At 47.6% G+C, this 27,297-nt stretch overlaps 1 protein-coding gene across 3 annotated transcripts in view; it reads right to left on the bottom strand.

Annotated features, from left to right (window-relative positions):
* The window catches only part of UBE3C (ubiquitin protein ligase E3C), a 121,947-nt gene that overhangs the window by 19,406 nt on the left and 75,244 nt on the right, over positions 1 to 27,297 (bottom strand). For all 3 annotated transcript variants that reach the window (XM_032394426.1, XM_032394424.1, XM_032394425.1), the window contains exons 18-19: positions 26,935 to 27,182; positions 7,308 to 7,520 (exon numbers count right to left, since the gene is read on the bottom strand). In XM_032394426.1, the coding sequence (XP_032250317.1) occupies positions 7,308 to 7,520; positions 26,935 to 27,182 (461 nt within the window). The remainder of the gene's footprint in view (positions 1 to 7,307; positions 7,521 to 26,934; positions 27,183 to 27,297) is intronic.

The raw sequence follows: 27,297 nt of genomic DNA on the forward strand, positions 1-27,297 counted from the left end.
CAAGAAACACCTACTTCAAAGAAACTTGACAGCACTGCTTTGTACGTGAGAATCTACGTAAAAAGCCGTGTAGCTGGTGCGCCCCCCAGTCTGCCGGCACAGGACGCACCTCTGACGGCATTCTCCGAAGCCGGGCATCCTGTTCCGTCTTTAGGGTTGCAGCCACCAGTGCTTTCTCCAAAGCACTAAGGAGTGACGCAGCAACGTAATCATGGCAACTTTGTCTTAAAAAATTAGGAATCTGGGGCCTGGGTGGCTCAGTTGTTTGGGCATCCGACTCTTGATTTCGGCTCAGCTCATGATCTCAGGGTCGTGAGATCGAGCCCCGCATGGACTCCGTGCTTAGTGGGGAGCCTGCTTGAGATTCTCTCTCCCTCTGCCCCTCCCCCCCACTCACACACAGGTGCAGACTCTTTCTCTAATAATTAAAAGTTAAAATAAATTATGAATCACAAGGGGCAAAGATATGAACCAAAAAATGAACACATGTCCAAAGGGATTCATTCTGGAGAAAATACAGCCTAAGGAGTGAAGGTCTCCATCATGTTGTTACCACTATGACATACTTTATTCTTTCATTATTTTTAAAGATTTTATGTTTAAGCAATCTCTACACCCAACGTGGGGCTTGAACCTACGTCCCCGAGATCAGGAGTCGCAAGTCCACGGACTGAGCCGGGCAGGCGCCCCTGAAGTACTTTCAACAGGACTCAGAGGACAGCGGCCCATTAGAGATGACTGACCGTCATTCAGATGACTGAACCTCAGAGGACAACCCTCTGTCCTTAGGTAGCCATGCTCGCACAGCCTGTCGGTCTAGCACAGAGCTGGTGAGCGGTGGCGGCTGCGCCGGAGCGTCACGGGAAGCCCTCGGCGGGAGCTGGGGCCACACGCCGGCTCTCCCCGCTCCCGGTAACGCCGACGCCCGCAACTCACCTCGCCCCGGGAACCGCTTCCGTCATTAATAAGATGGTGATACTTCTGCTTTGTCTACCTTAGAACTGTGGTTCTGTAAACTCACATAAACCCAAGGTGATTGACAAAACAGCACAGGCAATTATAAACATACCAGCCTCATTTACAAGAATGCACTTTTTAAAGTTTGTTTACTCTTCTCAGATGCATTTGGAGGAGGCCGTCTATGCTGAGGCTAAAGAACCAGAAAACAAATCCACAGTAAGTGAACAAGCCATTCCCGAATGACCAGTGGGTGGCAAACCTCTGGGGGTGAAGCCCAGGCCGCAGGCTACTGAAACCGTGAAAATGGCCCCCTCGTGGTTCTGTCATAATGAAGACAACGCCTCCCCCTCTGGGCAACGGCATTTCAGCCAGCTTTTTTTTACCACTTGAGAGAAAGGCCATTTTACCATCTGCTGAAGAGCTATACTGAAATCATCGTACACCCGGTGGTTACATGGCCATCTCACACTACAGACGTGACAAAGCTTTATTGGATTTGCTTCTTTCCACAGTGCACGTTCTAGATGACGCCTCCCTTCTCACTAACTCTCGTGCTCCACGCTGGAACCAGAGGCCTAAGAAAGGCTCTGCACCCACATCTCCTTGCTTGTCTCTGCTCCAGGGAGAGGCCACAATGCCTCCCGTGCTCGCCGCCCGCTGACGGGCCATCTGTCACCTGGGCCTCGCGCTTGCGGCTCTGTTTTAATGTACAAACTACCACTCCTTACCTTAAGTGGATTAACAACAGGTAATAAATGAGCATGTACTGAGTAATTCGAAGTCAAAGGACCCAGGAAACGATCAGGTAAAGGACTTCCAAAGCCCCAGTCACCCTGCCTGATCAGATGGCAATGCCATTTCCAGTGACCGCACAGGGACTGCGCCGTGGTCGTCTAAACTCCTCTCTAGGCTACATCAAAACAACTCTCTGTGTCTAAAATCACGTCAAATCTGTCCTGGGATTTCAGTTTTGGGGGCATACTGACACCTCTAAGTATGGAACTAGAGCAGCTCTTCTACGAAGAGCTCTCCTCCCTGACAGTCCTGAGTCCAGCTGCAGAAGGCTCGGGGCCTCAAGTGCTCACCACCCGCGCGAGCTCACCTCACCCCAGAGCCACGTCCACGACCCCTGAAGGCGGGGAAGCGCCACTGTGACCCGCCCCGGGTCACACAGCACAGGAGCAAGCCCGGACTTTCACAAGGACTTGTGACTCACGTTCATGCTTCCTACGTAACGATGATCACTCACGGAACCATCTTAAACCCTGAGCACTTTCCTCAGCAAAGATATGTGTACAAATTCGTGGTCTAAAATTTCATGTTTGTTTTTAGGCAGGCTAACAGCCATATTGATTTTACCAGAGAAAACAAGTTGGGGAGGAACACTAGTATTTTAAAAGGGGAGATTGATTAACGTAACCTACCAACATAATGAAGTATTTGCATATTAGAAATCTTTAAATCATAGTATTTTACAAACTTAAACCTGTATAGAGGACTATGTTTTTATATCTCTCTCTGTAGAAATCCATAAGATCTCCCCCACAAATTGGCTGCTTTACCAGTGACTTTCTCAATTTTTCCTGTTGGACTCTTTAGTGTAATTATTCCTCTGCATTGTCATCCATAATCTCTTTATTCAGTGGAAATTTCTATGAATAATTGGAACATTGTAACTTCACACTTTTGCTTTTAATAGATTCCAATATTACCAGCGGTGCTTTAATGGAACTCTTACATATGCGACATTTCACTATTACCATCTATTTCAGGAGGAAAAATGGGAAATACTCCCATTAGCAAAGGCCGTGGACAGGTCATTATAAAACTGACTGCCCTGGCGCTTTTATTTCATTTTTTAAATCATGCCACCAGGTGGAGCGAGACAGCAGGGCGAGCAGCATCACTGTCTGTGTGTTCAGTGTCCTCACGCCAGGAACAAACCTCATCTTTCACAAAAGTCTGAATTCTGCATGCTGAAACTTCAGCCCTATAAAATGAAGAGGTGCAAACAAAAGCAACTAAGTAAGCTGTAACCAAACAGAATGGTTCTGTCCTCCTCATTCTTACCTTCTCTCACCGTGTTGAGGTCAGTTCTCAACAACGCCTAGAGGTGTCCAAGTACGACAGGGAAGTGGGAGACCCAAGGTGGTACCATTTCCTATATTCCCACTTAGGGTTTAATCCACACCTATTTCTTCAATAGCTAGGTTTTTTTTTTTTTTTTAAGATTTTACTTATTTATTTATTTGAGAGAGGGAGAGTACGTGCACATGCACAGTGGGGGTCGGGGGGCAGAGGGAGAAGAGAGGAGAATCCCAAGCAGACTCCCTGCCGAGTGTGGAGCTCCTACGTGGGGCTCGATCTCACGACCCCAAGATCATGACTGAGCTAAAACCTAGAGTTGGACGCTTAACTGTCTGAGCCACCCAGGCACCCCATTAAATACGTAATTTTTTTTTTTTTTTAAGATTTTATTTATTTGACAGAGAGACACAGCGAGAGAGGGAACACAAGCAGGGGGAGCAAGAGAGGGAGAAGCAGGCTTCCCGCCGAGCAGGGAGCCCGACGTGGGGCTTGATCCCAGGACCCCGGGGGATCATGACCTGAGCCGAAGGCAGACGCTTAACAAATGAGCCACCCAGGCGCCCCAATAGGCAGCTTTTTAAAGGCCAAGAAATAGACTAAAATTCAAGCACCACGAAGACAGACATTTAAAAATACCCAGAGAGTTTAGAACTAGGATGTGTAAGTCTGTGTGTGCTTCTCAACTTAGTTTCTGAAGACATCCCTGGTGTGGGGGCCATGCAATGGTCCTGCAGCCCAGGGAGGGAGCCAACACAAAGGTCTCACACCTCGGAGCCTTCCCGAAGCAGTCCCGGACTAGCACGGCTCTGTGCACCACAAAGCACAATGAGACAGCACTTCGCACCCAGGACGACGGCTGTGAGTTTTTAAAAAAGACTGAGAGAGAGAGAAAAGAAAGCAGAAAACAAGTGTTGGCAACACTGGAGAGATCGGAACCCTGTGCGGTGCTGGTAGAAAGACAAACAGTGCAGCCACCGTGGAAAACGGTATGTGGGTCCTCAAAAAGTTAGAACATCAGGATTCTTGTGTGACCCAGCAATCCCACTTCTAGGTTATATGCCCATGAGAATGGAAAGCAGGGACTCGAACAGGTACTCGTACGGCCCACGTACATCATTACTGCGGCATCGTTATTCACGAGAGTGGAGACAACTCTCACGTCCGTCGAGGGATGAAGGGATGAACGGACGTGATCCGTACACACTATGGGGTGTCAGCCTCAAGGAGGAAGAATTCTGGCTTGTGCTGCATCACAGGTGAACTTGGAGGACATCAAGCTCAGTGAAATAAACCCGTCACAAGAGGACAAGCACTATATGATTGCACTTAGATGAGGTCCTCACAGTCGTCCAACTCACAGAGACCCAAAGCAGAATGGTGGGCACCGGGGCACAAGGGAGGGAACAGGGAGTTCAGTGCAAGAATGCCTGCCTGCCCCATCCTCCTCTGACTCAAAGAGAATCAACTTCGCTCAAGATACTGACCTATACCTACAGACCGTAACTTTAAAAATGAAGATCAGACAGACGTTCTCTCGTTAAAACTTCTTTCATTGCTTAACCCCCAAGTTGTGGTTTCTCTGAATTCTGAACCACCTGACCCAGGAAATAAGCAGGCTGCTCCTGGGTCCTGCCCTGACTCACAGAATCAAAATCTCAGCTTCCTGGGAAGGCTCAAGGGTTTTCTTCTTTCTTTTTTAAGGATTTTTTTTTTTTTAAGTAATCTCTACATCCAACATGGGGCTCGAATCTACAACCCTGAGATCAAGAGTCACACACTCCACTGACCAATCCAGCCAGGCACCCCCAAGTGCTTTCTTGTTATTCATTTTCCTATTGGCTCTGAAATGCACCGGTTTAGGCCCTCTTACCCTGAAGCAATGAAATACTGCAAAGCAGCTATGGAATGAAACACCGGTTCCCCTTCTGAGTGCATCTTTACCCTTTCTAAAGCCCAAGGCCTCTTAACTGTTCTCCACGATGGCAGGAGAAGCCCAGATTTGCTGGCATCTGTCTACCTACTCTTGCATGCCCCTAAGCTTAGCCACTTCTAAATGTGCTCACCTACCTGGTGAATGCCTTTCCACCCACCCAGCGTCTCTCCCAGGTAGCTCTCCCCTGACCTACTTGAAGCTGAGCTACCGCTCACATCTGCCTCCCCTGTTAGAATGTGTATGCTCTCCTAGTTTAGAAAAAACCTCCTATGCATGACAGCATCATGGCTGGTACGGAGTGGCAACACTGTCTCATGAATGAATGAAAAAATACAGATGAGGCACAGTGGCAAGTAGGTAATATGATTTAAAAATAACCAAAATTGCATCAACTCAAATTTGTTCAGTACATGTGTTTATCAAAATAAAATGTTAGTGCTGACAACTTGGAGGGTTAGGTTAAGGAGTACCCTGAATGGATCAATGCATTATCAATGGTGATTTGACTAAACACTAAGTATAGATTTAATATGAAGTTACTTTTAAGCTGGCAAAGCTGATGACCTTTGAAAGCCTGAATTAAAAACCAAGTAATAACAGAAATTTACGAAGTTTAAAGGTAACAATTTTTTTTAAAGGTTTTATTTATCTCTTTGCTAGAGAGAGAGAGAGAGAGAGTGAGAGTACAAGCAGGGGGAGGGGCAGAGGCAGAGGGAGAAGCAGACTCCCCGCTGAGCAGGGAGCCCGATGCGGGACTTGATCCCAGGACCCTGGGATCATGACCCGAGCTTAAGGCAGACGCTTAAGAACTGAACCACCCAGGCGTCCCAGTAACAATCGTTTTATAGTTAAAATACAACTACTAGATTCAGAAAAGATTACTGATCTAGTAACAATAGCAGAAAAGCTGTTTTTCCCCACAAAACAGACCAAAAATAGAGAAGCACACTGGTCACTTTAAAATCTGATAAAATGAGGGGCGCCTGGGTGGCTCAGTCGTTAAGCGTCTGCCTTCAGCTCAGGTCATGGTCCCAGGGTCCTGGGATCGAGCCCCGCATCGGGCTCCCTGCTCAGCGGGAAGCCTGCTTCTCCCTCCCCCACTCCCTCTGCTTGTGTTCCCTCTCTCGCTGTGTCTCTCTCTGTCAAATAAATAAAATCTTTAAAAAAAAATAAAAATAAAAAAAAAATAAAATCTGATAAAATGAGATATTAACAACTACGACCTCAAAGGTCCTCAATTTCGTTCGTCGGTATACATTAAAAAAGGTTTTGTAAATTACGGGAACATCTGAATGTATGCTAATGTAGACAAAAAAGTATGCCAAATGCCGCCCCCCACCCCGACCGCCTATTTTAGCAAGTTCCACCTCATGGCCAATCTAGCTCATCTCTACCTCCACCCACTGCCCCTGCTCTCATCATACTGGAAGTAAATCCCAGATGTTATCAATTCTTCCACAGTTCAGTACGTTGTACAAGAATGTTCATAGCATATTCTTCATAATAGCTGAAGAGTGGAAATAACCCAAATGTCCATCAGCTGAGAAAGAAACTGTGGCATCTCCATACAACGGGGTGCCGCTCAGCCAGATGAAGGGATGGAGTACTGGCTCCTACAACAAGGGAATGAAGCCGGCCGCAAAAGGCCACGGGCTGTAAGATTCCAGTTAGGGACCGCGTCCAGGGTAGATGAACGCGCAGACACCACGTAGATCGTGTTCACCTACGCTGGGTGGGAGGGACCTGCTAATGCGCACACAGTTTCTTTGGGGAGACGAAACCATCCCGAACGGAGATGCTGGTGAGGGCTGCCCATTCTGGGCACGTGCTGACCCGTGCCGTCCTCTAAAGTGTGCATTTTACCGTATGCAAATTACACCCCAATAATGCTGTCATTTAAAAAATCAGTTTCAATCTCTAACATGTAGGGTTTATTATTTTTTTTTTTAAAGGATAAAGGCAGCAAGACCAACCAGACTGATAATGGAGACCAGCGATCGGTGTCCGAGCACCCGAGGTCCACCGAGACTGGGCAGGGAACGGAGGGGCACAGGGACCCTCAGGGCTCCAGTCGGGAAGGTGCTAACCGCCACTCCCTGGGACGGAGAGCCAGGCAAGCAGCTGCCCCAGGAAGACAATCCCAGAGGACAGCCGTCACAAAGGACTGGGGCCGGGGCACGTGCGTCTCCAGACACCCCCACTCCCCAAGTCTAACCCTCAGCGCACTGGAAAGGCACTGAAGCATTTCCACACGGAAGGAAATCCTCCCCGTCGCCGTGGGAAGAGAAGTTGGCATCAGTAACAAACCGGCCAAGGGCCTCCTCACCTGTGCCTCTCCCAGGTCATTGTTCACCACAGTGAAGTTCAGCCCAAGTTCCTCCACGTCGCCTTCATAGCTCTTGAGAAAAAGCAGATTCTTATACACTTCGGGATCTAACGAGGCGAGATGATGGATGTCCACGTCTGCGCTGGTTCCAAGCAGTTTGGACAGGAAGAAGCCAGCAAAGGGCAATTCTACCAGCATATTTTCATAGAGAGCCTTCAAATGAGAACAAGGAGCAATGATTAGCATTTCAGAGGAATTCTTTTTTCACACTGCCTATGAATAAAAAAGTCCAACTCGAGATTTAACAGAATCCTGACAGCAGCTACTTCCTCTTCATAATGACAACGATGGTGGAAGCTAATATTTGGTGAGCACTTACCCTGTGCCAGGCCAGGTGAACCATTCAACGCATGCACTCAGTGTGTCGCAAATTCTAGGGCAGACCACCAGCACGTTTTAGGGCTGCCTCACAGAACGTGCGTACCGATGGGGGTGTTCCAGAGCCCCGTCTTTTGTGCTGCAAGAGGTGGGCACGTGTTTTTGGTAGAGGGCTGTGCAGGCGTGTGAGTCCCCGAGAGCTGCTGTAACAAAGCAGCACGCGCTGGGGGCTCAGAACAACCGAGACCTGGCGCCTCAGGTTCTGCAGGCCACAAGTCTAACTCCAGGTGGCAGCAGGGCACACCCTCCTGAAAGGCCCCCTTGTCCTCTCTGATCTTGCCAGCCATACCCGGTGGCCCCTGGCTTTTGGCTGAGTCACTCCAAACTCTGCCTCTTCGGGGGGCTGTCTTCCCTGTGTGTGTGTCTCCCTGTCCTTTCTCTTACAGAGACCAGTCATTGGATTTGGGGGGCCACTCTAACCCGCGATGACTCATATACAAAGATTCACTTCCAAATAAGGTCAGGTTCACAGGTACAGGGGATTAGGAGGGAACCTCATTTTTTGGGGGGTCACAATTCAACCCACAACAGTGGGCTGGACTGGCTTGGTGGCCACTCCTCTGCTCGGCCTTTGTAGCAAGAAAGGAACACAGGGCGGGGCCGAGTGAGGGCAGCTGTGTACCAGGGCTGGATTGCATGTAATTCTCAATGTCAAGAAATACTATTCTTTAGGCTTTTTCGGCCACCAGATGGAAAAAGCCCTCTTAGCACACTGGCCACACAACAACAGGGGGCAGGCTGGACCTGGCCCACAGGCCCTGTTCTAAACTGAACAGACTGGGCCTTGGGACTCACGGGCACTCGGGCGGACATGGTGAGCTAGCGCGGGGCAGCGCGGACGCCCACAGGAGGGCCTCTCCACTCTGAGTCCTGCCTACTTTGTGTCCAAGGGCCATGCGCGTAACTGTCTCTTCACTCGTGTACGTGGAAGGATGACTTACACAGAGCCAGATAAAACGTAGAGACTGTGAGTGCAGCTTGATGAATTATTATATTTGATTGTACCCATGCAGGGGCCACTCGGGTGAAGGCACAGAACATTTCCCCTCCCCAAATTCCCCGTGAGAGCTCCCTCATGACCTTCAGCCACAGCCGCCCTCACGTTCAGCCCCTCCCGTGGCCGTCACCACGGGCGAGCTGCCACCCCAGGACTCCACCAATGGCACCAGACAGCGTGTGCCTCCCCACAACAGGATGCTTTTGAGATTCACCTATGTTACTGTCTGTTCCTTTCCGTGAGGCTGTGTATCATCTCCAGCCCTGGGCCTGACGATGGGCGTGGAGCTGTCTCCCATTTGAGGCTCGGATAAACAAAGCTGCTGGGCCGTCAGCGTGAGCCTTTCTGTGGACCCATGCTCACCGCTCCCAGTACAGACTTCAGACCCGTTGACAGGGGCAGCACTGGGCATGAGGTGCGCTTAGCTGTATCAGGCAACAACACGTTGTTTTCCAAAACGCAACCATTTTCCACCATGACCAGCAACACAGGCAGGTTCCAACTGGTCCAGAACCTCACTGATCATTAGCGTTGTCAGTCTTTTTTAAGTTTAGTTATTCTGGTTGGTGCAGTGGGGAATCTCACTATGGTTTTAATTTGCATTTCCTGATGACCGGTGGTACTGGATAAATTAAGCGCTGGTGAATATTACTATATTACTATATTAATCTCCCGACTCTCCATCCAGAGAAGAGAGGGGCCAAGTGATACAGGTTTTCCAGCATGATGTCAGGGTTCATCCTGCACGATAAATACTCCTATGGCCTAAGGCTGTAAAGTGCATTTTAAACACGCACTATCTACAGTATTCGTGTTGTATTCCAATCAGTGCTTGGGATTTTCATGTAGAGGGGAACAGAAAGTTACAGTGAGTTTTTGTCTTCAGGAGCGATTGTCCCAAACAATGAAGAATTTTTCTATTCAGTTTGGGGACTGGAAGGGCACCCATGTCACAAAGCACAGGTTGGTCTTAGTCTGATTTCCCATTTCCTGTACAGCTCTGAGAGAGTTCTGACATTGAAGATGTTCCCTCCGCACTCCGGGCCCTTGTGGAAGTGATTGCACAACACACCAACCAGAAAGCTAGATTGAGAGAAAGTGCAACAAGGAAGCAGAAGTGGGCTGTAAAATTTTCAGAAACGTTCTTATTTTCTTCTAACAGATGATGGCCTTGGAAGCCCCGACAAGTCCTGTCAAACTGTTCCAATGAACCTAAGCTACTATGTATCGATGCCAGCTCTGAGCCAGGCCCTGCGCTGAGCACACGTCAGCTGTCTCGCTTCCATCTGGCCTGTCTGGAAGATCTCCTAAGTGGAAGGCAAGAGTCACTCTTCTACAGAAGTCTAGGGGAAATCTGGATTTCCATGCCCGAGGCCATTTTTGCTAAAGTAAGAGTGGTCTGCAGAGACATGACAATGACAGGGAGAGTGGAGTCGCCACCCCCACTCGGTAGGTGGGGAGCTGGAGGCAGAGCCTCAGGCACACATTCTCACAAACCCTTCTCTTTTGGGGGGATGGCGGGGGAGCCCCGCTTCAGAAAGTACTCAATGAGCTGTGCTACGGATGTATTCAGAGCTTTTCTTTAAGTCACCGTTGAAAGATCCAAGTGCCACCACGCTGCTCCTGGAAAACCGCCATAAAACAAACTGTAATCCCAGGAGTAGTCGCTCGGCCGTGAGACCGCGACTTCAGAAGCCCCTCTTCCAGGAGGCCATTCACCCGACCACGTCCACACACGCGAGACGTGAGACACGAGGCTCTGGTGAGACACACCAGTGCGAGCGACACAGCAGACGAACAGCTTCCGGGGAGCAGGGGCTCCGGCCCTCCGAGCCTCCGGCCCCCGCGCCACCCTTCACGTTGGGTGAACATGCCCTGCCCACGGCTTCCGGCACCGCCAGTTTTTACTCAGCTGGGTCACACCGGATGTGGGCCACTTCCGCACGGGCAGCAATCAGCGGTGGCGCTAGTCTGTAAACCACTGATCCTTAAACACACCAAAAAACGTACCCTCGAATGAGTGTTTCCCCTGTCCCTCCTACGCCACCGAGAATGCTCAGGTTCACCTTGAGTGAGACCCACACTTCAAAGTCTGTCCCACTCACAGGACTGGAAGGAACCAGAGAATAGCTATCAAACATGGTCCTGAAAGTAGCATCCAGTGTGCACTGGCTTCTTGCCTCAGGACGCCGCTGACAGACAGTATGAATTAACACTTCTTCCCAAGGTTAACACGTCTGAGGACTTCAGGTTCGCCATCTGTTAACTACGTATTTCATAATATCCCCCTTCCAGCTAAGACTCCAGATGTTCTCTGCCAGGGAAACTGAAGTGTTATGTCCCCGTGCTTTTATTTCTGATTTGAAGACTAACGATTATCCAATTAATTCTGAAAACGTGGCAAAAAAAGACTTCTGAATGAGAGAATGAGCAATAAGATGGCGACTAGCACTTAACTCATCTACTGATAACGCGAAGAAAGAGTTGTTTTGAAAAACCACAGTTTGCTTAAAGTTAAGAATGGCTAATACTATTAACCTGGAGCACTTAAAAATCCCATTACTTCTAAATGAACGATGGCTTCACAGCCAAGGAGAACGTTCTGTGCCAGACGCCATGACTGATTCCAGGTGCTGAAGAACAGTGTCATTTGTACAGTGGACTTTAAAGTAAACTGGAAGTGTAAATCATGGGGTGTTCAATATACAAGGTCATCGTTTGCCACTTCTGCATTAGTAACAATAAACCAGTGAAATTCGTTAAATAGATCAGAGCTACCTGAATTTTAAACAGAAATCCCACTGTGACTCATAAAATGTAAATGCCTAGGTATAATTTTTTACATAAGGCAGGTTTAAACCTTTAGAGCATTTAATATACAAGCACTAATAAATGATAGCACTAAAAACTATGATTGCATCAGCTAAATGGATTATAAATTAAATTTCCATAATGTATGCAACTGAGATACAAATGTAAGCATAAATCAAGGTATTTTCTAAACACAGGTTAATTATACAATTTCAAAACTGCCTATTTTTTATGCAAAATAATCCACTTAGCATTTTTCACACTGGCCTTAATTCTCAGCCGGTTGCACACTTGTTCCAGAAGCACATCAATAACGACTTGTCACGAAAAAAATTGCAATAGGTATATGGAAAAAACCTGTAACGTATTTTTCAACTGTCTGTCTTTTATGAGTGTTTATAGCTAGAAATTGTGCCAAAATGATTTGAAATAAAAAGGATTAATTATAGTAGAAGCCTTTTAATATAAGTGAGTGCAGTCGCAATGCAATTAATGCAAATTGTGGCACTATCGGGAGAATAAATGTGAACCACATGAGAGGCCATTTCTGTTTGCTGCCAAATAACTTCAGTAATTTACTACATTAAGAATCAATAAAAAAATAATGCTTTTCAAATGCATCTCTATCAATCTTCAGGTAGTTCTAAAGTGAACATTTATAACTTAATCTAAAAACTATATCAGAGTTGTCTTATGTTAAAGCCACCCTAATTGAGCAAAAAGATAGTAATTTTAATTATTTCAGATCATGCTAACCCTGCAGTTTAAAAAAATAAGAAAGAAATGTAACATAAGGATGTGGGCTGATAGTAATATGCTATTTAATAGTTGTGCTTCAACATGCATACCCACGAGTGGAAAACACGGTGTCCGACTGGGACTACAGTGGATCTTCAGGCCCACAAGCTCCCACAGGGCAGAAAACAGCCCTCATCCTTAACGCCCAGGTCTATGCACGACATATGGCATCCAATCATTCAAGAGACATTTATTAAGTGCCAACTACGTGCTAGGGACTACTTTCCACACTGGAATTCTACAACCGTGAGTTTGTTCACAAAAACCCATTTCTCCTGAGACACTTCAGGTTATGCAAAACTACATGTGTGTCACGATTCATTTCAAACCCCTGGGTCTTCACAGTCCTCCCCCAGAGGTCTTTCCACACGGCTCGCTGCTTTGGTCAACCCGGCGGCAGCGACACTGAATGTCACGGTGGTAGGAGGCAATGCCCCGCGTTCCCATGGGTCTCCCGTGCGCGGTCACCACCCACCTCGGCGAGGCAGCCCCTCGAGCTCCACACTCCCTCACACTCTTGGGCACCCTACAGTGCTGCTTCAAATAGTGGCTCGGGGCGCCTGGGTGGCTCAGTCGTTAAGCATCTGCCTTCGGCTCAGGTCATGATCCCAGGGTCCTGGGATCAAGCCCAGCATCGGGCTCCTCTGTCCCTGCCCCACTCCCTGGGCTTGTGGGCTCTCCCCCGTCTCCGTCAAACAAACAAATAAAATCTTTAAACCCCCCCCCAAAAAAAACAAAACCCCAAAATAAGTAGTGACTCTGTCCATTCATGACTCAGCGAATGTCCAGCAAGCCCAACTGAGCAGGGTCCAGAGGTTCTGGTGTTTGGAGAAAAGGCATCACTGAACCTGAAGCTCCACAGCAGGGCTGGCCCTGCCTTCGTCCTCCCCACAGAGGCTCCGGGGGCAGCGAGCAGAGCGCCTGGGCCGCACTCCTGTCCCCCAGCGCTCTCCGCTTACACCAGCGGCTCCGGAGGCCGGGCAGGGGCGCGCTCTCCGCTCACACCCGGGGCGCGGGAGGCCGGGCGGGGCGCTGCTGGCCTCACCACCCGCCAGGGCCCGAAGCAAAGGCTTCCCCGAGGACAGATCTTTTCTTGTTCGCAGCAACTGATGATCTGCACTTAATGCTTTGACAGCTTTAGTTTAAAGAAACAGTTCTTGGGCGCCTGGGTGGCTCAGTCGTTAAGCGTCTGCCTTTGGCTCAGGTCATGATCCCAGGGTCCTGGGATCGAGCCCCGCATCGGGCTCCCTGCTCAGCGGGAAGCCTGCTTCTCCCTCTCCCACTCCCCCTGCTTGTGTTCCCTCTCTCGCGTTCTCTCTGTCGAATAAATAAAATAAAATCTTTTAAAAAAACAAAACAACAAAGAAATAGTTCTTCAGAAAACCCGTGGGGGAGGCTGGGTGGGTGGGAGACGACAGTTCACCTCTCGGTCCTGTTCTCGTGGCGCGTGCAGAAGGGAGGCTGTGGCGCGGAGGGAGGGAGGGAGGGAGTCTGACGAGCCGAGCGCTGAGGCTCCGGCCGTGGGCGCCCTTACCGCGCTCCCAGGCTCCCCTGCTCCGCCCGCCCCGCCCGCCCCGCCCGCACAGGCACTTCTGGAAGATCAAGAACCAAAAGGGCTCGCCAAAGCGACACACCGCAAGCAGCAGCTACCTGGGAGTTTCAGGACAGTTGTTACGTCCTGCTTCTGCAAGATTTATCAGGAGTTTAGAAGAACGCCGAGGCCCGGTTAAGGGACCCCACACGGCAGAACCAGTTCACTAACTAAAAGGAAACGTTTCTCAGGTTTGAAGATTCTTCTACCGCACAGGATAATAAAATACACACGGAAATCTGTCACACTACCGCCCTTGAAATTTGAGGTTACAGACGTCCCTCCAGGGTAAATAACTTGGTCATGGCCAGGTGCCGAGAACCTTCTCCACAAGGTGAGGAGACACAGGACCCCTCCAGCTCCTTCCGGCTAAAACGACCACACCCGAAAACTCCACCCCCGATCGAGCTCTCCTTCCGCTGAATCCTTTGACCCCTGTGGCTCTTGCAAAATCACTGCATCACACTGTTTTTTGGTAACAGCTTTATTAAGATATGATTCACATACCCGACAATTCACCCCATTTGAAGCGAACAATTCAATGGCTCTTACTGTGACTGAGTTATGCAACCATCAACACAATTCATTTTTGAACATTTTCATCTCCCCCAAAAGAAACCCTTTACCCCTTCGTGGTCCTCATTTCTCCCACCCTCCCAGCCTGGGACGATCATTAATCTACTTTCTCACTTCACAGATTTCCCTCTCTGGACATTTCAGAGGGACGGAATCCTGTAACGGTGACCTTCTGTGATTCGCTTTCTTCACGGGGCCTGTTCTGTCCGGCGGTCATAGCGGCTGTCAGGACTTCATTCCTTTCCGTAGCCACATCAACTCCTGTAGGATGGATAGACCGATTCTGTTCTTCGTCAGCAGACAGACATCTGACTCATCGCTCCCTTTACGCTGTTGTAGAGAACGCTACAGGAACACTTCTTGCCGAACATAGGTTGGTTGAGTCAGAAGGTCACTGTGTAGCCGTGGACTGTCCAGCCCGTTTTCCCGAGGGCCGCACTGTCTCACATTCACTCTTCACCCCCACGTGGGGGCAGCCCAATTTCTCCACTTCCTTGCCAGCACTGGGTATTATCGGTCTTTGTGACTCTTTCCGTCCTCCTGAGCGTGGAGTGGTCTTGCACTGTGGTTTTGATGTGCATTTTCCTGATGACTAATGATGGTGAGCATCTTTTCATGTGCTTATTGCTCATTTATTTATCTTCTTTGGAGAAGTATCTATTCAGATCCTTTGCCCATTTTAAAATTAGTTTGTCTTTTTATTACGGAGTCCTGTCTATATCCTAGTACAAATCTCTTATCCAATATGATTTACAAATACTTTCTCCTTTTGGTGGGTTGGCCTTTCAGTTTCTTTTTTTTTTTAAAGATTTTATTTATTTATTTGAGAGAGAAAGAGCACAAGAGGGGGGAGCAGGAGAGGGAGAAGCAGACTCCCTGCTGAGCAGGTAGCCCGATGCGGGACTTGATCCCGGGACTCCAGGATCATGACCTGAGCCGAAGGCAGTCGCTTAACCAACTGAGCCACCCAGGCGCCCCGGCCTTTCAGTTTCTTGATGGTGTTCTTTGAAGCAAAAAAGTTTTTGATGAAATGCAACCTATTTTTTTCTTTTTGTGTTCTTGGTTTCATTTCTAAGAAACCGTATTATTCCTGACAATACTGCAACATTCAGCACTGTTTGCAGGATGGGCTGTGCTATGCTGCTTTTTTTTTTTTTAAAGGTTTATTTGAGAGAGAGAGAGGGGGAGACAGAGCATGGGGAGGGGCAGAGGGAGAAAAGTGGACTCTGCTAAGTGGGAGCCCGACACAGGCTGATCCCACCACCCTGAGATCATAACCTGAGCCGAAATCAAGAGTTGGATGCTTCACTGACTGGCCACCCAGGCACCCCCCAAGTGCTGTGCTCTTTGTATCCCTCAGCACCCTTCTCCTTTGGTGGTAGTTTGCTCGGTCGCACTCCTGCACCATTGGGACAAGTGAGGTAGGGACCCCTCCCCGTTTCTCACTGCCACTTCACACCACACCTGCCCCCCCCCGTCCCTGGCTGTGACTCGCCTGCTGCTGGGCCAGAGTAGCCACTGCAGTCCCTCCCACGGCTGCCAGCTGCCTGCCCTTGACCCTGACCCCGTGGCCATCTGCCGTCCACTCTCGTGTGCCCTTCTGTCGCTCTGCCCCTGCTGTCCTCTGCCCGCCCAGGCACCCAGTCTTCAGGCCTGTCCTGGAACCACTGCTGCAGGTAACCGAGTGCCTCTCCCTGATCTGATTTCAATCACCCCACACTCTGGCTCCTTCCTGCCCAGTCCATGCGGCCCCCATGGCCAATGACGCCATACCTCGTCCTGTCACCTTCTTGTTGCCCTGCCCTCTGATCCTCATGAAGAGCCTCCTCTCCACAGCCCAGATTTAGAAGTTCATGGCTGTACTCACCTCTTGTGCCCTCGATTCCCCTGTACCCAGCTCGCCCTTTATAATACTCGCCCAGGTTCAACATGCCGCCACACCTGCGTCTGTGCCTGGACCCCCCCTCCCGCTCCCCTGCAATGATGCTGCCAGCCTCGAGGGAGCCTGAGGCCGGCTGGCAGTCCTGCTGGGTTTCCCTGGCCCGGCAATCCTCACACTCAACAGGGACCCACCCCACAGTTCAGGGCCCAGCAGGCCGGGGCAGAGTCCAGGAAAAGGCTTGACTGACAAGCCCCATGCAGCACCCTTATCACTGCTCTGGGAGCCACCCTTTGAGACCCCTGCCTCCTCCTCATCTCACCGCTGCGCCTCACCTTCACCCGGCCAAAGGCTGCCTACTGCCTCAGGACAGTGGACGCGCTCAGAAGGACAGCTCGTGGGCTCCCACCTCCCACAACCGTGCCCCACACTCGGCCTCCGCTTCCCGCACAAACTGCCCATGCGCCTGCCAGCCGCCTTCTCTAGGACGCTCCTCCAGCAAGTGTCCCTGCTGCACAGACACGGCGGCAAACACGCACGCCTGCTCTCTCCTTGAAAACAACAGGTCAGCTCCATCGGGCCCACACTTCAGCTGCTGCTGAGATTTTCTTTACAGAAACACTCAGGAGCTGTCCCACCCGCCAACCCTTTCCTCCTGTAACCACGCAGAAGTCGGCTGCAGCGGAGTGCCCCAGTCCTGAGTGCGGACCCACTCCGTCAGAGCACTCAGTCCCGGGAAGAAAAAGTTACCCCCCCCCGCCCCCCCAAGGAGAAAGGATCTGATGCCCAACAACAGAAACTAGTTTTGCCTGTTTCTGAGCTTATATAAACGGAGTCCGACAGAATGTACTCCTTCTTTTACTCACATGAGGTCTGTGCCGTTCTTCCACGTTGTTGTGAATAGTTGTGGTTTGGTCATTCGGTAGTCCACGTAAATATCCCACAATTTATTACCGGCCGTACCTCTGAAGGGCATCTGGGCAGTTCAGTCTGGGGTTGTATAACGTAGCGTTACTGTAGCCATTCTTATACACATATGCTGGCAGATCTACGTACGTACTTCTGCTGGGATGCAGCCACAGAGGAACAGGATCTGGTACATAATAAGGTATTTCTGGAAGACACTGCTTCCGTGTGCTGGGGCTCTGGCCTCCGCCCTCCAGGCAAGCTTCTTGGACACACCGTGAATGCTCACTTCTCAGCCTTTATTGTCCTGACATATGAATAGCAGCCGGCACTATTCGTCATTCTCTCTCCCTTGAAACACTGTCTTGATTTGGCCTCAGAAATACCACACTTGCCTAGTTTGCTCCCTGCGTCTCCAGCGGCTTCTCCTGACCTTCGGTGGCTACCTTCTCCTGCAGTCTCTGAACCCTCAACCTGGCCCAGGACTCAGTTCTTCAGTGCTGTCTTTTCTCTAGCTACACTCACTCCCTGGGTGACACCGCCCAGTCTCACCACCTCAAGTACCACCTGATGGCTCAGCTCACACCTCGCCCCTCAACCCAAGGCCCAAAGATTCAACTGCATACTTAGCAGACACCTCAGGACCTAAGGAAAAACAAACATCTCATCATCCCTTCCCAAGTCTCCCCACCGTGGTCGACGATATCTCTATCCTCTGGCTCTCAGAACAAGATCTGTAGAGCCCCGCTGTCTCTCTCTCCCTCATATCCCAACATCCCCTTGGGTCTTCTCTCCAACACTACTTCCCAGGAAAATGGCCTCAATATAAGGATACTGATCTGCGTTTACCTAGTGTTTGGGAGTGCTTAAAATTTATGACAAGGGATATCTCAATAGTAAGCAAGCTCTACTTTATTCAGGAGCAGAAAGAGTTTTGGTAAATATCTCAAAGGGGCTAAAACTACAATGATATTTTTAGGAGTGGAATCAACTGAATTCTGGAACATACTTGTTATTTTTACCATACAATCTAACTTACTTTTATTTCACATATAATTTTGAAGAAATAAAATGAACTTAGGAAACTATGGCCTTGACTGATGGGAGGAGTAATCTGCAGAAGGGTGAGCACTTGGTTGTTAAAGGGAAAGACTGTAAACCGTGAGTATCAGGGAGCTGTGAAGGCCAGCGCGATCCTCAGAAGGGGCAAGAGTCCGATAAAAGTAACCACTTGTAAGTTATTATGGTCTTTGATTTTTCTGCTTCCAAAAAAAGTTGAAGGTCAACAAGAGCAAACTCATAATGAACCATCCACTGTGGATAATTGGGAGATTCGGAGAAAGCTTGCTTGTGAAATTTGCTGACATCAAAGTAAAAAAGTCTTAACATTGATTGGAAAGCTTGTGCTAAGCACAGAATGATCAACTATTTGCTGAATATTATGTTTAAAAAATCTAGGGGAAAAGATATATTAACTTTAGAGACAAGAGCACTTAGTCCAATGATAATCAGATGAAGAAGCTCAATTACACTGACCCTTAATGAGTTTGAGAGTTCAAAACAAGATATTATAAAAGAGCAGCTTTGCCATTTACAGACCAAGGTAACTTAAATCACTAGTACTCACTTCAATCTACACTTTCAAAGGCTCAGCAAATTCAGTGAGCATTTTACAAAAGGACTCTAATAATATAAAAGAATAAATTTTCCCAAGTCTCAAAAATCTCAGGGTAGGGCGCCTGGGTGGCTCAGTCGGTTAAGCGACTGCCTTCAGCTCAGGTCATGATCCCAGGGTCCTGAGATCGAGCCCCACATCGGGCTCCTGGCTCAGTGGGGAGCCTGCTTCTCCCTCTGACCCTCTCCCCTCTCATGCTGTTTCTCTCTCTCTCTCTCAAATAAATAAATAAAATCTTTTAAAAAAAAAATCTCAGGATAAACTGTTAACTATTACACTCTCTGCTACATTAAGTGTACCTGTATTCTACTAAAATACAAAATTATAAGCCACATGGAAGTTTCAGGGTCTGCTAATTAAAAATTGGAAATACATGACCAAGATATTATCAAATAATCTATTTATAGGCATCCTGTTCCAATTAAATCAATATTCTGAAGCAAGGGGGGAAAAAGCCATTTTCAAATAGAATTCAAATATGATAAAAGATTTCCTTCAATAAATTTCTGAACTTAATTGGCTTAAATGGACCTAGGTGCTTCTATCTGTAAAAAAAAAAAAGTTCAAGTTGACATTACCACATCCTTGAGATGTTTATTTATTCCCTGTCTCAAGCCTGATTTACAGGCGATAAAATGCAATCACGACCCACACCAGCAGCAGGAATCATCTGCTAATGGAACTTCTAATTGAGAAGTGACCAGTGACATGAGGTAATTCTTTTATGTAGGATTGCTCTTGAAGACCTCTTTGCACTTTATCACAGTAAACAATCACTAACATATGCATTAAAGAAAATTTAAATACATTATGACCCAATAAATATCATAATCAATCAATACACAATTTTCTTCCCCTAAGGATTTAACGTGCAGATACCACACTATTAGGGCTATACTGTCACGCTCACTAAGATCTGGACAATTTTTAACATGTTGGTACAAAGTTTAACCATTTGTAACCAGATAATAATCAGATGTTTTAGAAACTAGTATTCCCTTAGGAATTTCCAGAAAATGCAGAAAATTATATAAGTAAAATCTTCAATACATGGAACTAAATTATCTACCATCCTCCTGTAACTAGAGTTTTGTTACTGGTTCTGTCTAACCTTCACTACTTCAAAGAGCTTTACTGAGAAACAATTTACATAAACTTCATTTTTAGGAGAAAGGTGTAGATCCCAAATTCTCCTCCCTGGAATCTGGTACAGAGGATACGTATTCTGAAGTAGAGGAGTAAGAGCGATCTATTATCTGCTCTGAGCCTCTAGGACGCCACGATGGAACCGCCTCCTCACGGTGTCTGCAGCTGGGAGCATATCCTTAAACGGAGGGGAAAACGAGCTTATCCTCACCAAACTTACATAACTACTGGCCAGAAAACTTCAGTGAACCAGGACCGTCTAATTATCTTGTCTCTATATTAATCAAGATTGGACAATTTATACATTCAGGAAGAAAAAATAATGCCAAATTTTAATAAGATTTAACTCATGCAAACACACCCACTTCCTCTGTTGTCTCTAACCACATGTGTGAGAACCACTGAATTTAGGGGTTTCTTCAGGGGTACCCGGCTGGCTCAGTCAGTGGAGTGTGCCACTCTTCACCTTGGGGTCATGAGTTCAAGCCCCAAGCTGGGGGTAGAGACTACTTAAATAAATAAAAAATAAATACTTAAAAGATTTAAGGGGGTATCTCAGTTTAGTCTAGCAAAATAGAGGCTCATCATTATTATTTTAAAATTTAATTTTATTACTATTAATTTAGGAGATTCTTGGGCTCACCTTAATAGAAAGAACTAGTGCATCATTTCAAAGATTTTCATGAAATGGGTTATGAAACGTACTCTCGTCCGGGAGGAGCTGAAGCTGAGTCACAGGGACCACTGCCAGGGAGAGACGGCATCTCGTGGAGAAGGGACACCAAAGCCAGCAGGCGGCTTCAGGTGGGAGAGACAGGTTATGTCTTTAAATGAATTAAAGTAGAAAATGATCTGTTTGACAGTTATGTTAAGGAATTTAACACCAGGCCAATGTCTGAAATTTGTCTCTGAAATGACAAGGAGAGCCTAAAGAAACATATGTACACAATGATGAGGTTAAGTTAGAGCCCATTTCTAAACTTGAGCAACACTTAGAGTCTATACTATTAAAGTAGCAACATTTGGAATCAGAACAAATGAATGATAATGAGCCTCCATCCGTGCATCTCAGAGATACAAATAAAGGGGTATGATTTTTATACTGAGGACCTACCGGTTCCCTTCCACCACCCCTCTGCGCTGTTAGGCCTGGGGCTCCATTACCATTTGTCATTAACAAATACACACACAATACTGACTACACAGGTAATCAAAACAACGCCACACTGGCGCATGGCTAGACACAGAGGTCAATGAAACAAAACTGAGAGTAGAAATAAACCCTTACATTCACGGTCAACTGATTCCTGACAAAGGAACCAGGTCAGTCTTCTTAACAAATGGTGCTGGGACAACTGGATACCCACATGCAAAGGAATCAAGTGGGACCCCTAACTCACACCATCTACAAATATTAACTCAAAATGATGTGTAACTGGAAAGAAAGGAGCTTATCTGGCCCCTGAAAACTTAAAAATAAAATAAAATCCTTAATCATACCATAAAAACATTAGGTCAAAATGGATTAAAGACCTAAATATAAGAACTAAAACTATGAGACTCTTAGAAGAACACATACAGGTGTAAATCTCTGTGACCCTGGATTAAAACCGTGTGACCATGGTTTCTTAGATAAGACTGCAAAAGCTCAGGCAACAAAAGAAAAATAAATGCATTAAGACTTCATTAAAATTAAAAACTCTGGAGCTTCAAAGGCCACTATCAAGAAAGTGAAAGACAACCCACAGAATGGGAGAAAATACTTGCAAATCATGATGAGGGTGATAAGGGATTTGAAACTAGAATATATAAAGGACTTAATATAAGACAACTCAATTTAGGAAACGGACGATGGACTTGAAGGGACCTTTCTGCACAGAAAACATGAAGCACACAAAAAATGCCCAACATCGCTAGTCATCAGGGAAATCAAAAGCTCATTATAATGAGATACTATTTCACACCCACCAGGACGGTTCTAAGAAAAAAGATAAAAATAAAGAAAGTAAGTAAAATAAAGACATTAAACAGACAATCTTAAGTGTTGGCAAGGTGTGGCGAAACCGGAACCCTCAAACATTGCTGGTGGGACCGTAAAAGGTTGTAAACACTTTGACGGCAGAATCACGAGTCCACACTTCCAATCCTCGGTACAGATTTCTCTCGGGTAAGAGAAATGCACACATATGTCCACACAAAACCTTGTGCAGATGGGGACCCCAACTCAGGATTTTTTGACCTCATGATGGTGCGAAAGCGATACACACTCAGCAGAAACTGTGCTCTGAGTTCTGAATGTGGATCTCTTCCCGGGCTAGCGATACGTGGTCTGATCCTCCCCCCGGGATGCTGGGCGGGGGCCGCAGCTCCCAGCTGCCACGCGATCGCGAGGGGCCACGGCCGATACACCGACAGCCGTCTGCACCCACACAGCCGTCCCGTCCATCACTTTCAGGACAGCGTGCCGTGTATTCCAGGAGATATTCGACACTTTACTGTCAAATAGCCTTCGTGTTACATGACTTTGCCCAACTGTGGGCTAATGTGAGTGCCCTGAGCACACTTAAAGTGGGCTGGGCTACGCTGTGATGTTTGCTAGGTTAGGTGTGTGAAATGCATTTTCAACATCTCATATTTTCAATTTACGATGGGTTTTTATCGGGATGTAACCCCATCCTAAGTCAGGGAAGGTCGGTACACAAATGTTCATAGCAGCATTATTCATAATAGCCAAAGGGTGGGAACACCCAAATGTCCATTGATGGATGAATGCATAAACAAAATGTCTTATATCCACACAATGGAATACCATTCAGCTATAAAGAAGAAGTTCTGACACATGCTACGATGTTGAGGAACCCTGAAAACATTCTGTTAAGTCAAAGAAACCAGTCACAAAAGGCCATGAATTGTTTCTATGAAATGTCCGGAACAGACAAATCCACAGAGACGGTAGATGAGTGGCGGCCTAGGGCTGGCAGGGGTGGGCTGGAGGGGAACAGCTGCTAATGTGCGAAGAGTTCTCCTGTCCAGGATGATGCAACCGTCCTGAAACTAAACAGCGGTGATGGCTGCACACCTCCGTGAACATGTTAAAAACCACCGAACGGTACACTTTAAAAGGCTGAATTTTATGGAATGTGAATTATATTTCAAAAAAGCTGTTATCTATCAATCTATTCATTTATTTTTTTAAAAGTCAGAGCATGATCTGCTTTGCAGACACTGATTTGTACGCTGCTTCTCAAATGGGCAACTCCAAGGTGAACAATGGCAGGTCTGTTTCATAGGTACAGAGAACAGAGCTACAAATCTGATCTGTAAGAAATTTTACTATATAGCTGAAAATGATGATAGTTCTGATTAATTCTCACAGAAAACAATGACAATAGCAACATTAACTCCTTAATTACTTACTTAAGGATGATACTCATTAATCACAATTCCTACATACTGAGTCCATGAATAGCACGCATTCCATTTACCCCTTGGCTTGACGTCAATGTAGTGGGCACCACTGTGTCGCTCACGGTCCCCACCCTCCCAACCTTATAGCAGGGGGTCACTGTTCACCTCTTGACCTTGATACACTTCCTTCCCTTCTAACACCCCGTCTTCTTTGATCTTCCTCCCACACGGCCACTCCCCGCAGTCTCTCTGGATGCCAAAGCACCAAGGGCCGACTCCTCAGGCTGGCTTTCATCCTTCCATCAGCCAGGCTCCCACGCCTTCTGACCTTCCTTACTCACCCAGTCCACACAGAGACCACCCCTGCCCACCTTCCTTGCTCAGGACACCTGAAGCCAACGCCTCCATCTGGTCTTCAGAGCTGCTCCACACTGTAGTCACCAGCCACCAAACCGATCGAGACCTACGTCGTGCACGTGAATCCCTGAACCAGCCCCGTGCCGGCTAGACGCCAGGCCACGCAGACAGTTCTCGTGGAGCATGGCAGCTCGCCAGTCCCTGGCTGTGTCTTCCCAGCTTGCTAAGCCATCCCTCTCACCTGGCTCTTTATCGACATTTTACCTGCACAAAGCTACCCTATCTTTGAAAACCAACCCACCCATTCTTTTCTGGAACATGTTCTTTGGGGATCTTCTCTCCTTCCCTTCAGAGTGAAGCCTTCTGAAAAGGTCACCAACACTCTTTTCTGCTCTTGTACCTTTGCTCTTCTTCACCCCCCAGCAAACTCATTTTTATCAAACCACTCCACTAAAAACATCACCGGGGACAACCCCACACCCATCAGCTGATGGATGGACAACGAATGTGGCTGTCACAGAAGGAGCACGATTTGCCAATACCAGAGCGAAGTGCTGACACAGCCCATACCTCTGGTGACCCTTGGACACATGACGCCAGGTGAAGGAAGCCAGTCACCAAAGGCCACGTAGGTCTGGTGCGATTATACGAAACGTCCAGAACAGGACACTCTATGGAGACTAAAGGTAAGTTAGCGCTTGCCTAGGGTCTGGGAAGGGGAAAGGAGAGCTGTTAACAGACACAGGAGATGAATGTTCCAAATGTGTTGGTGGTGACGGCTGCACAACTCTGACTACACTGGAACTACTGAACCGTACACTTGAAAAACATTCATTCATTCATTCACTCAAGTGATCTCTACGCCCAACGTGGGGCTCAAACTCATGACCCCAAGATCAAGGGTTGCACACTCCACCGACTAAGCCAGTCAGGCGCCCTGAATCGCACATCAAGTGGGCAAACTGCAGGTATGTGAACCATCTCTCAATAAAGCAGTTCTAAGAAAACGCGCCAGGGAAATAAAGACTTGCGGACACATCCCGTGGTCACTCTTCAGTCCCCGCTGACCTCACAGGCCAGTGTCCCAGACCCTTAACTCTTTAATTCTTGAGTCTCACCCTCTAAAATCCATTCGCCCCATGTTGTCTCCTTACAAATGTAGGAAGTCTCAGCCATTGCTCAAAACAATGATTTTCAATGACCCACAGGATGGAGACCATGAGACACAAAGGTTCTTTATGATTTGTCTGTTGGCTTAGCCCTACAGCAGAGTCAGCAAACTGTCCTGGAAAGGGCCCCAGAGCATAGGCTTTATTTGGGCTTTGTTCAACTGTCGCTGTAGGGAAAGCAACCAGACAATGTAAATGATGATACCTGCTGGAATTCTAACTTTTTTTTTTTTTTAACTACAAAGAATAGGAGGCCAAAGGCTGTAGCTAGCTCGCTGCCCTCAGTTCCAGAGTGTCACCTTCAGTCATACCTTTGACCTGCAGAAGCTGCACCAGTTATGATTCTTGTGTTATAATCCAAACTGTCCCTCAAAATGCTTTGGACAGTAAATATTGAGTATCAGGCATTCCTAACCCACTCTTAAATAGGGGAAACCAAAATGCATTCCCAGACTATCCAAAAACCCTAATGAACTTCCTCCAAATACCATGGAAAACATTTAACTCCTATAACAATACATCAACGATTCTTTTTAAAAGATTTTATTTACTTATTTGAGAGACAGAGAGAGAGAGAAGCAGACTCCCTGCTGAGTGGAGAACCCAACATGGGGCTCGATCCCAGGACGCTGAGATCACGACCTGAGCCGAGGGCAGACACTCAATCGACTGAGCCACCCAGGCGTCCTTATTTAATAATAATCTTATTACTGGATATGCTGTGACCCTTTACAGATCCAGGTATGTTCCATCTTTATTCTATGCTGCGCGGTAGACCCCCAGTAATGAAAACAAGGACGATACCTTCTGAACTGCAGCTGGTGGCTGGTGGAAGCCCCCGTGAGGAGCCAGCATCGCTGGTGGGGAGGACAGAAAGGTGTGCATCCTTCAGATGAGGCGGGCCAGCAGGGAACCACTGGCCCTGAGCCCTGCGCTCCCTCCAGCTCTCCCCTCAGCTCTCGGGCTGTTTTATCAGGCTTCTGATTCAGAAGGTGGGTCTGGGGTAAACCCGGGTCACTGTCACTAGAGTGACTACTGGTTAGCAAGAGTCTGAATACTTGGGGATCCTGGCACGCTGCCCCACATGCATCAGGTTTTCTCTACCCCAGAGTTATGATGAGTGGAGTGAATCATTCAAAGAAAAATCAAGAATCAACTTTTCATTTCCCAGGGAAATGACCTAGATGATTTCCCACCTCATTTAGAACAGTTTATTTTTTTATTTTTTAAAGATTTTATTTATTTATTTGAGAGAGAGAGAATGAGAGACAGAGAGCATGAGAGGCAGAGGGAGAGGGAGAAGCAGACCCCCCGCCGAGCAGGGAGCCCGACACGGGGCTCAATCCCGGGGCTCCGGAATCATGACCTGAGCCGAAGGCAGACGCTTCGTGGACTGAGCCACCCGGGCGCCCCGATCACGTCATCCTTAATGGCCGTTTCTCCTAGAGTTTGCATACAACATACAGAACACTTAGCCCACACCCAACAACTACGGTCTTCCACCCTGTAGCACTTTACACGTTTACAGAACCTTAAAAGAACCACTTGAACACTATGGACAAGAGCAATGGGGAGACTGACAGTATTTCCAGGGTGCACACTGATGGCAAGAGACATCTACCCAGAGACTTCGACAAACAGGGTTTTATAATATATGTCCCCCAGGTTTCCCAAATGATTTGTGTGTGTGACTACTGTGCATGCAACGTGTAACAATGAAGTATTAGTTATTATGTAAAAGAATACTGTTCAGGGTTCACCAAAATTACTTCAGCAATTCTGAATAAACATCTTCAATGACCCAGAGCAACCACACAGAAAGGCAGAACGTCAACATCCTGTGTCTGAGGTCCATGTCCATACAAAGTTACTTTACCTTTCCAAGCATCCTGCCCAGGAAGTAGTAGTGTCTGGCGAAGGAATCTCCCACGAGCATCTGAGCGGCCGGGCTGGGGTACAGGAGCCCCTCGTTAGTGGTCTTGAAGAACCCCTGGTTGGGGTTAAATCCTGACTTGAGCAGCTCATTCAGAAACTCTCTGAAAATCCCACCACCGTCGATGCCGGCTTCGTCCAGGCCATGGGCATTGAGTAAGTGCACACGGATCCGCTTTTTCAAATCAGGCTCTGTGAAAGCAAGGGGGTTAACAGGGGAGGAGAGAGGATTTTAAAAGAAGGCAATAAAATAAGCTGGTATTACAGGAAGTTTTGGGAAGGGAAGCAAGAGTATTAGAGATATTTT

This window comes from Phoca vitulina, unplaced genomic scaffold (assembly GCF_004348235.1).
Source record: "Phoca vitulina isolate PV1807 unplaced genomic scaffold, GSC_HSeal_1.0 scaffold80, whole genome shotgun sequence".
In the NCBI taxonomy this organism is placed as follows: Eukaryota; Metazoa; Chordata; class Mammalia; order Carnivora; family Phocidae; genus Phoca; species Phoca vitulina.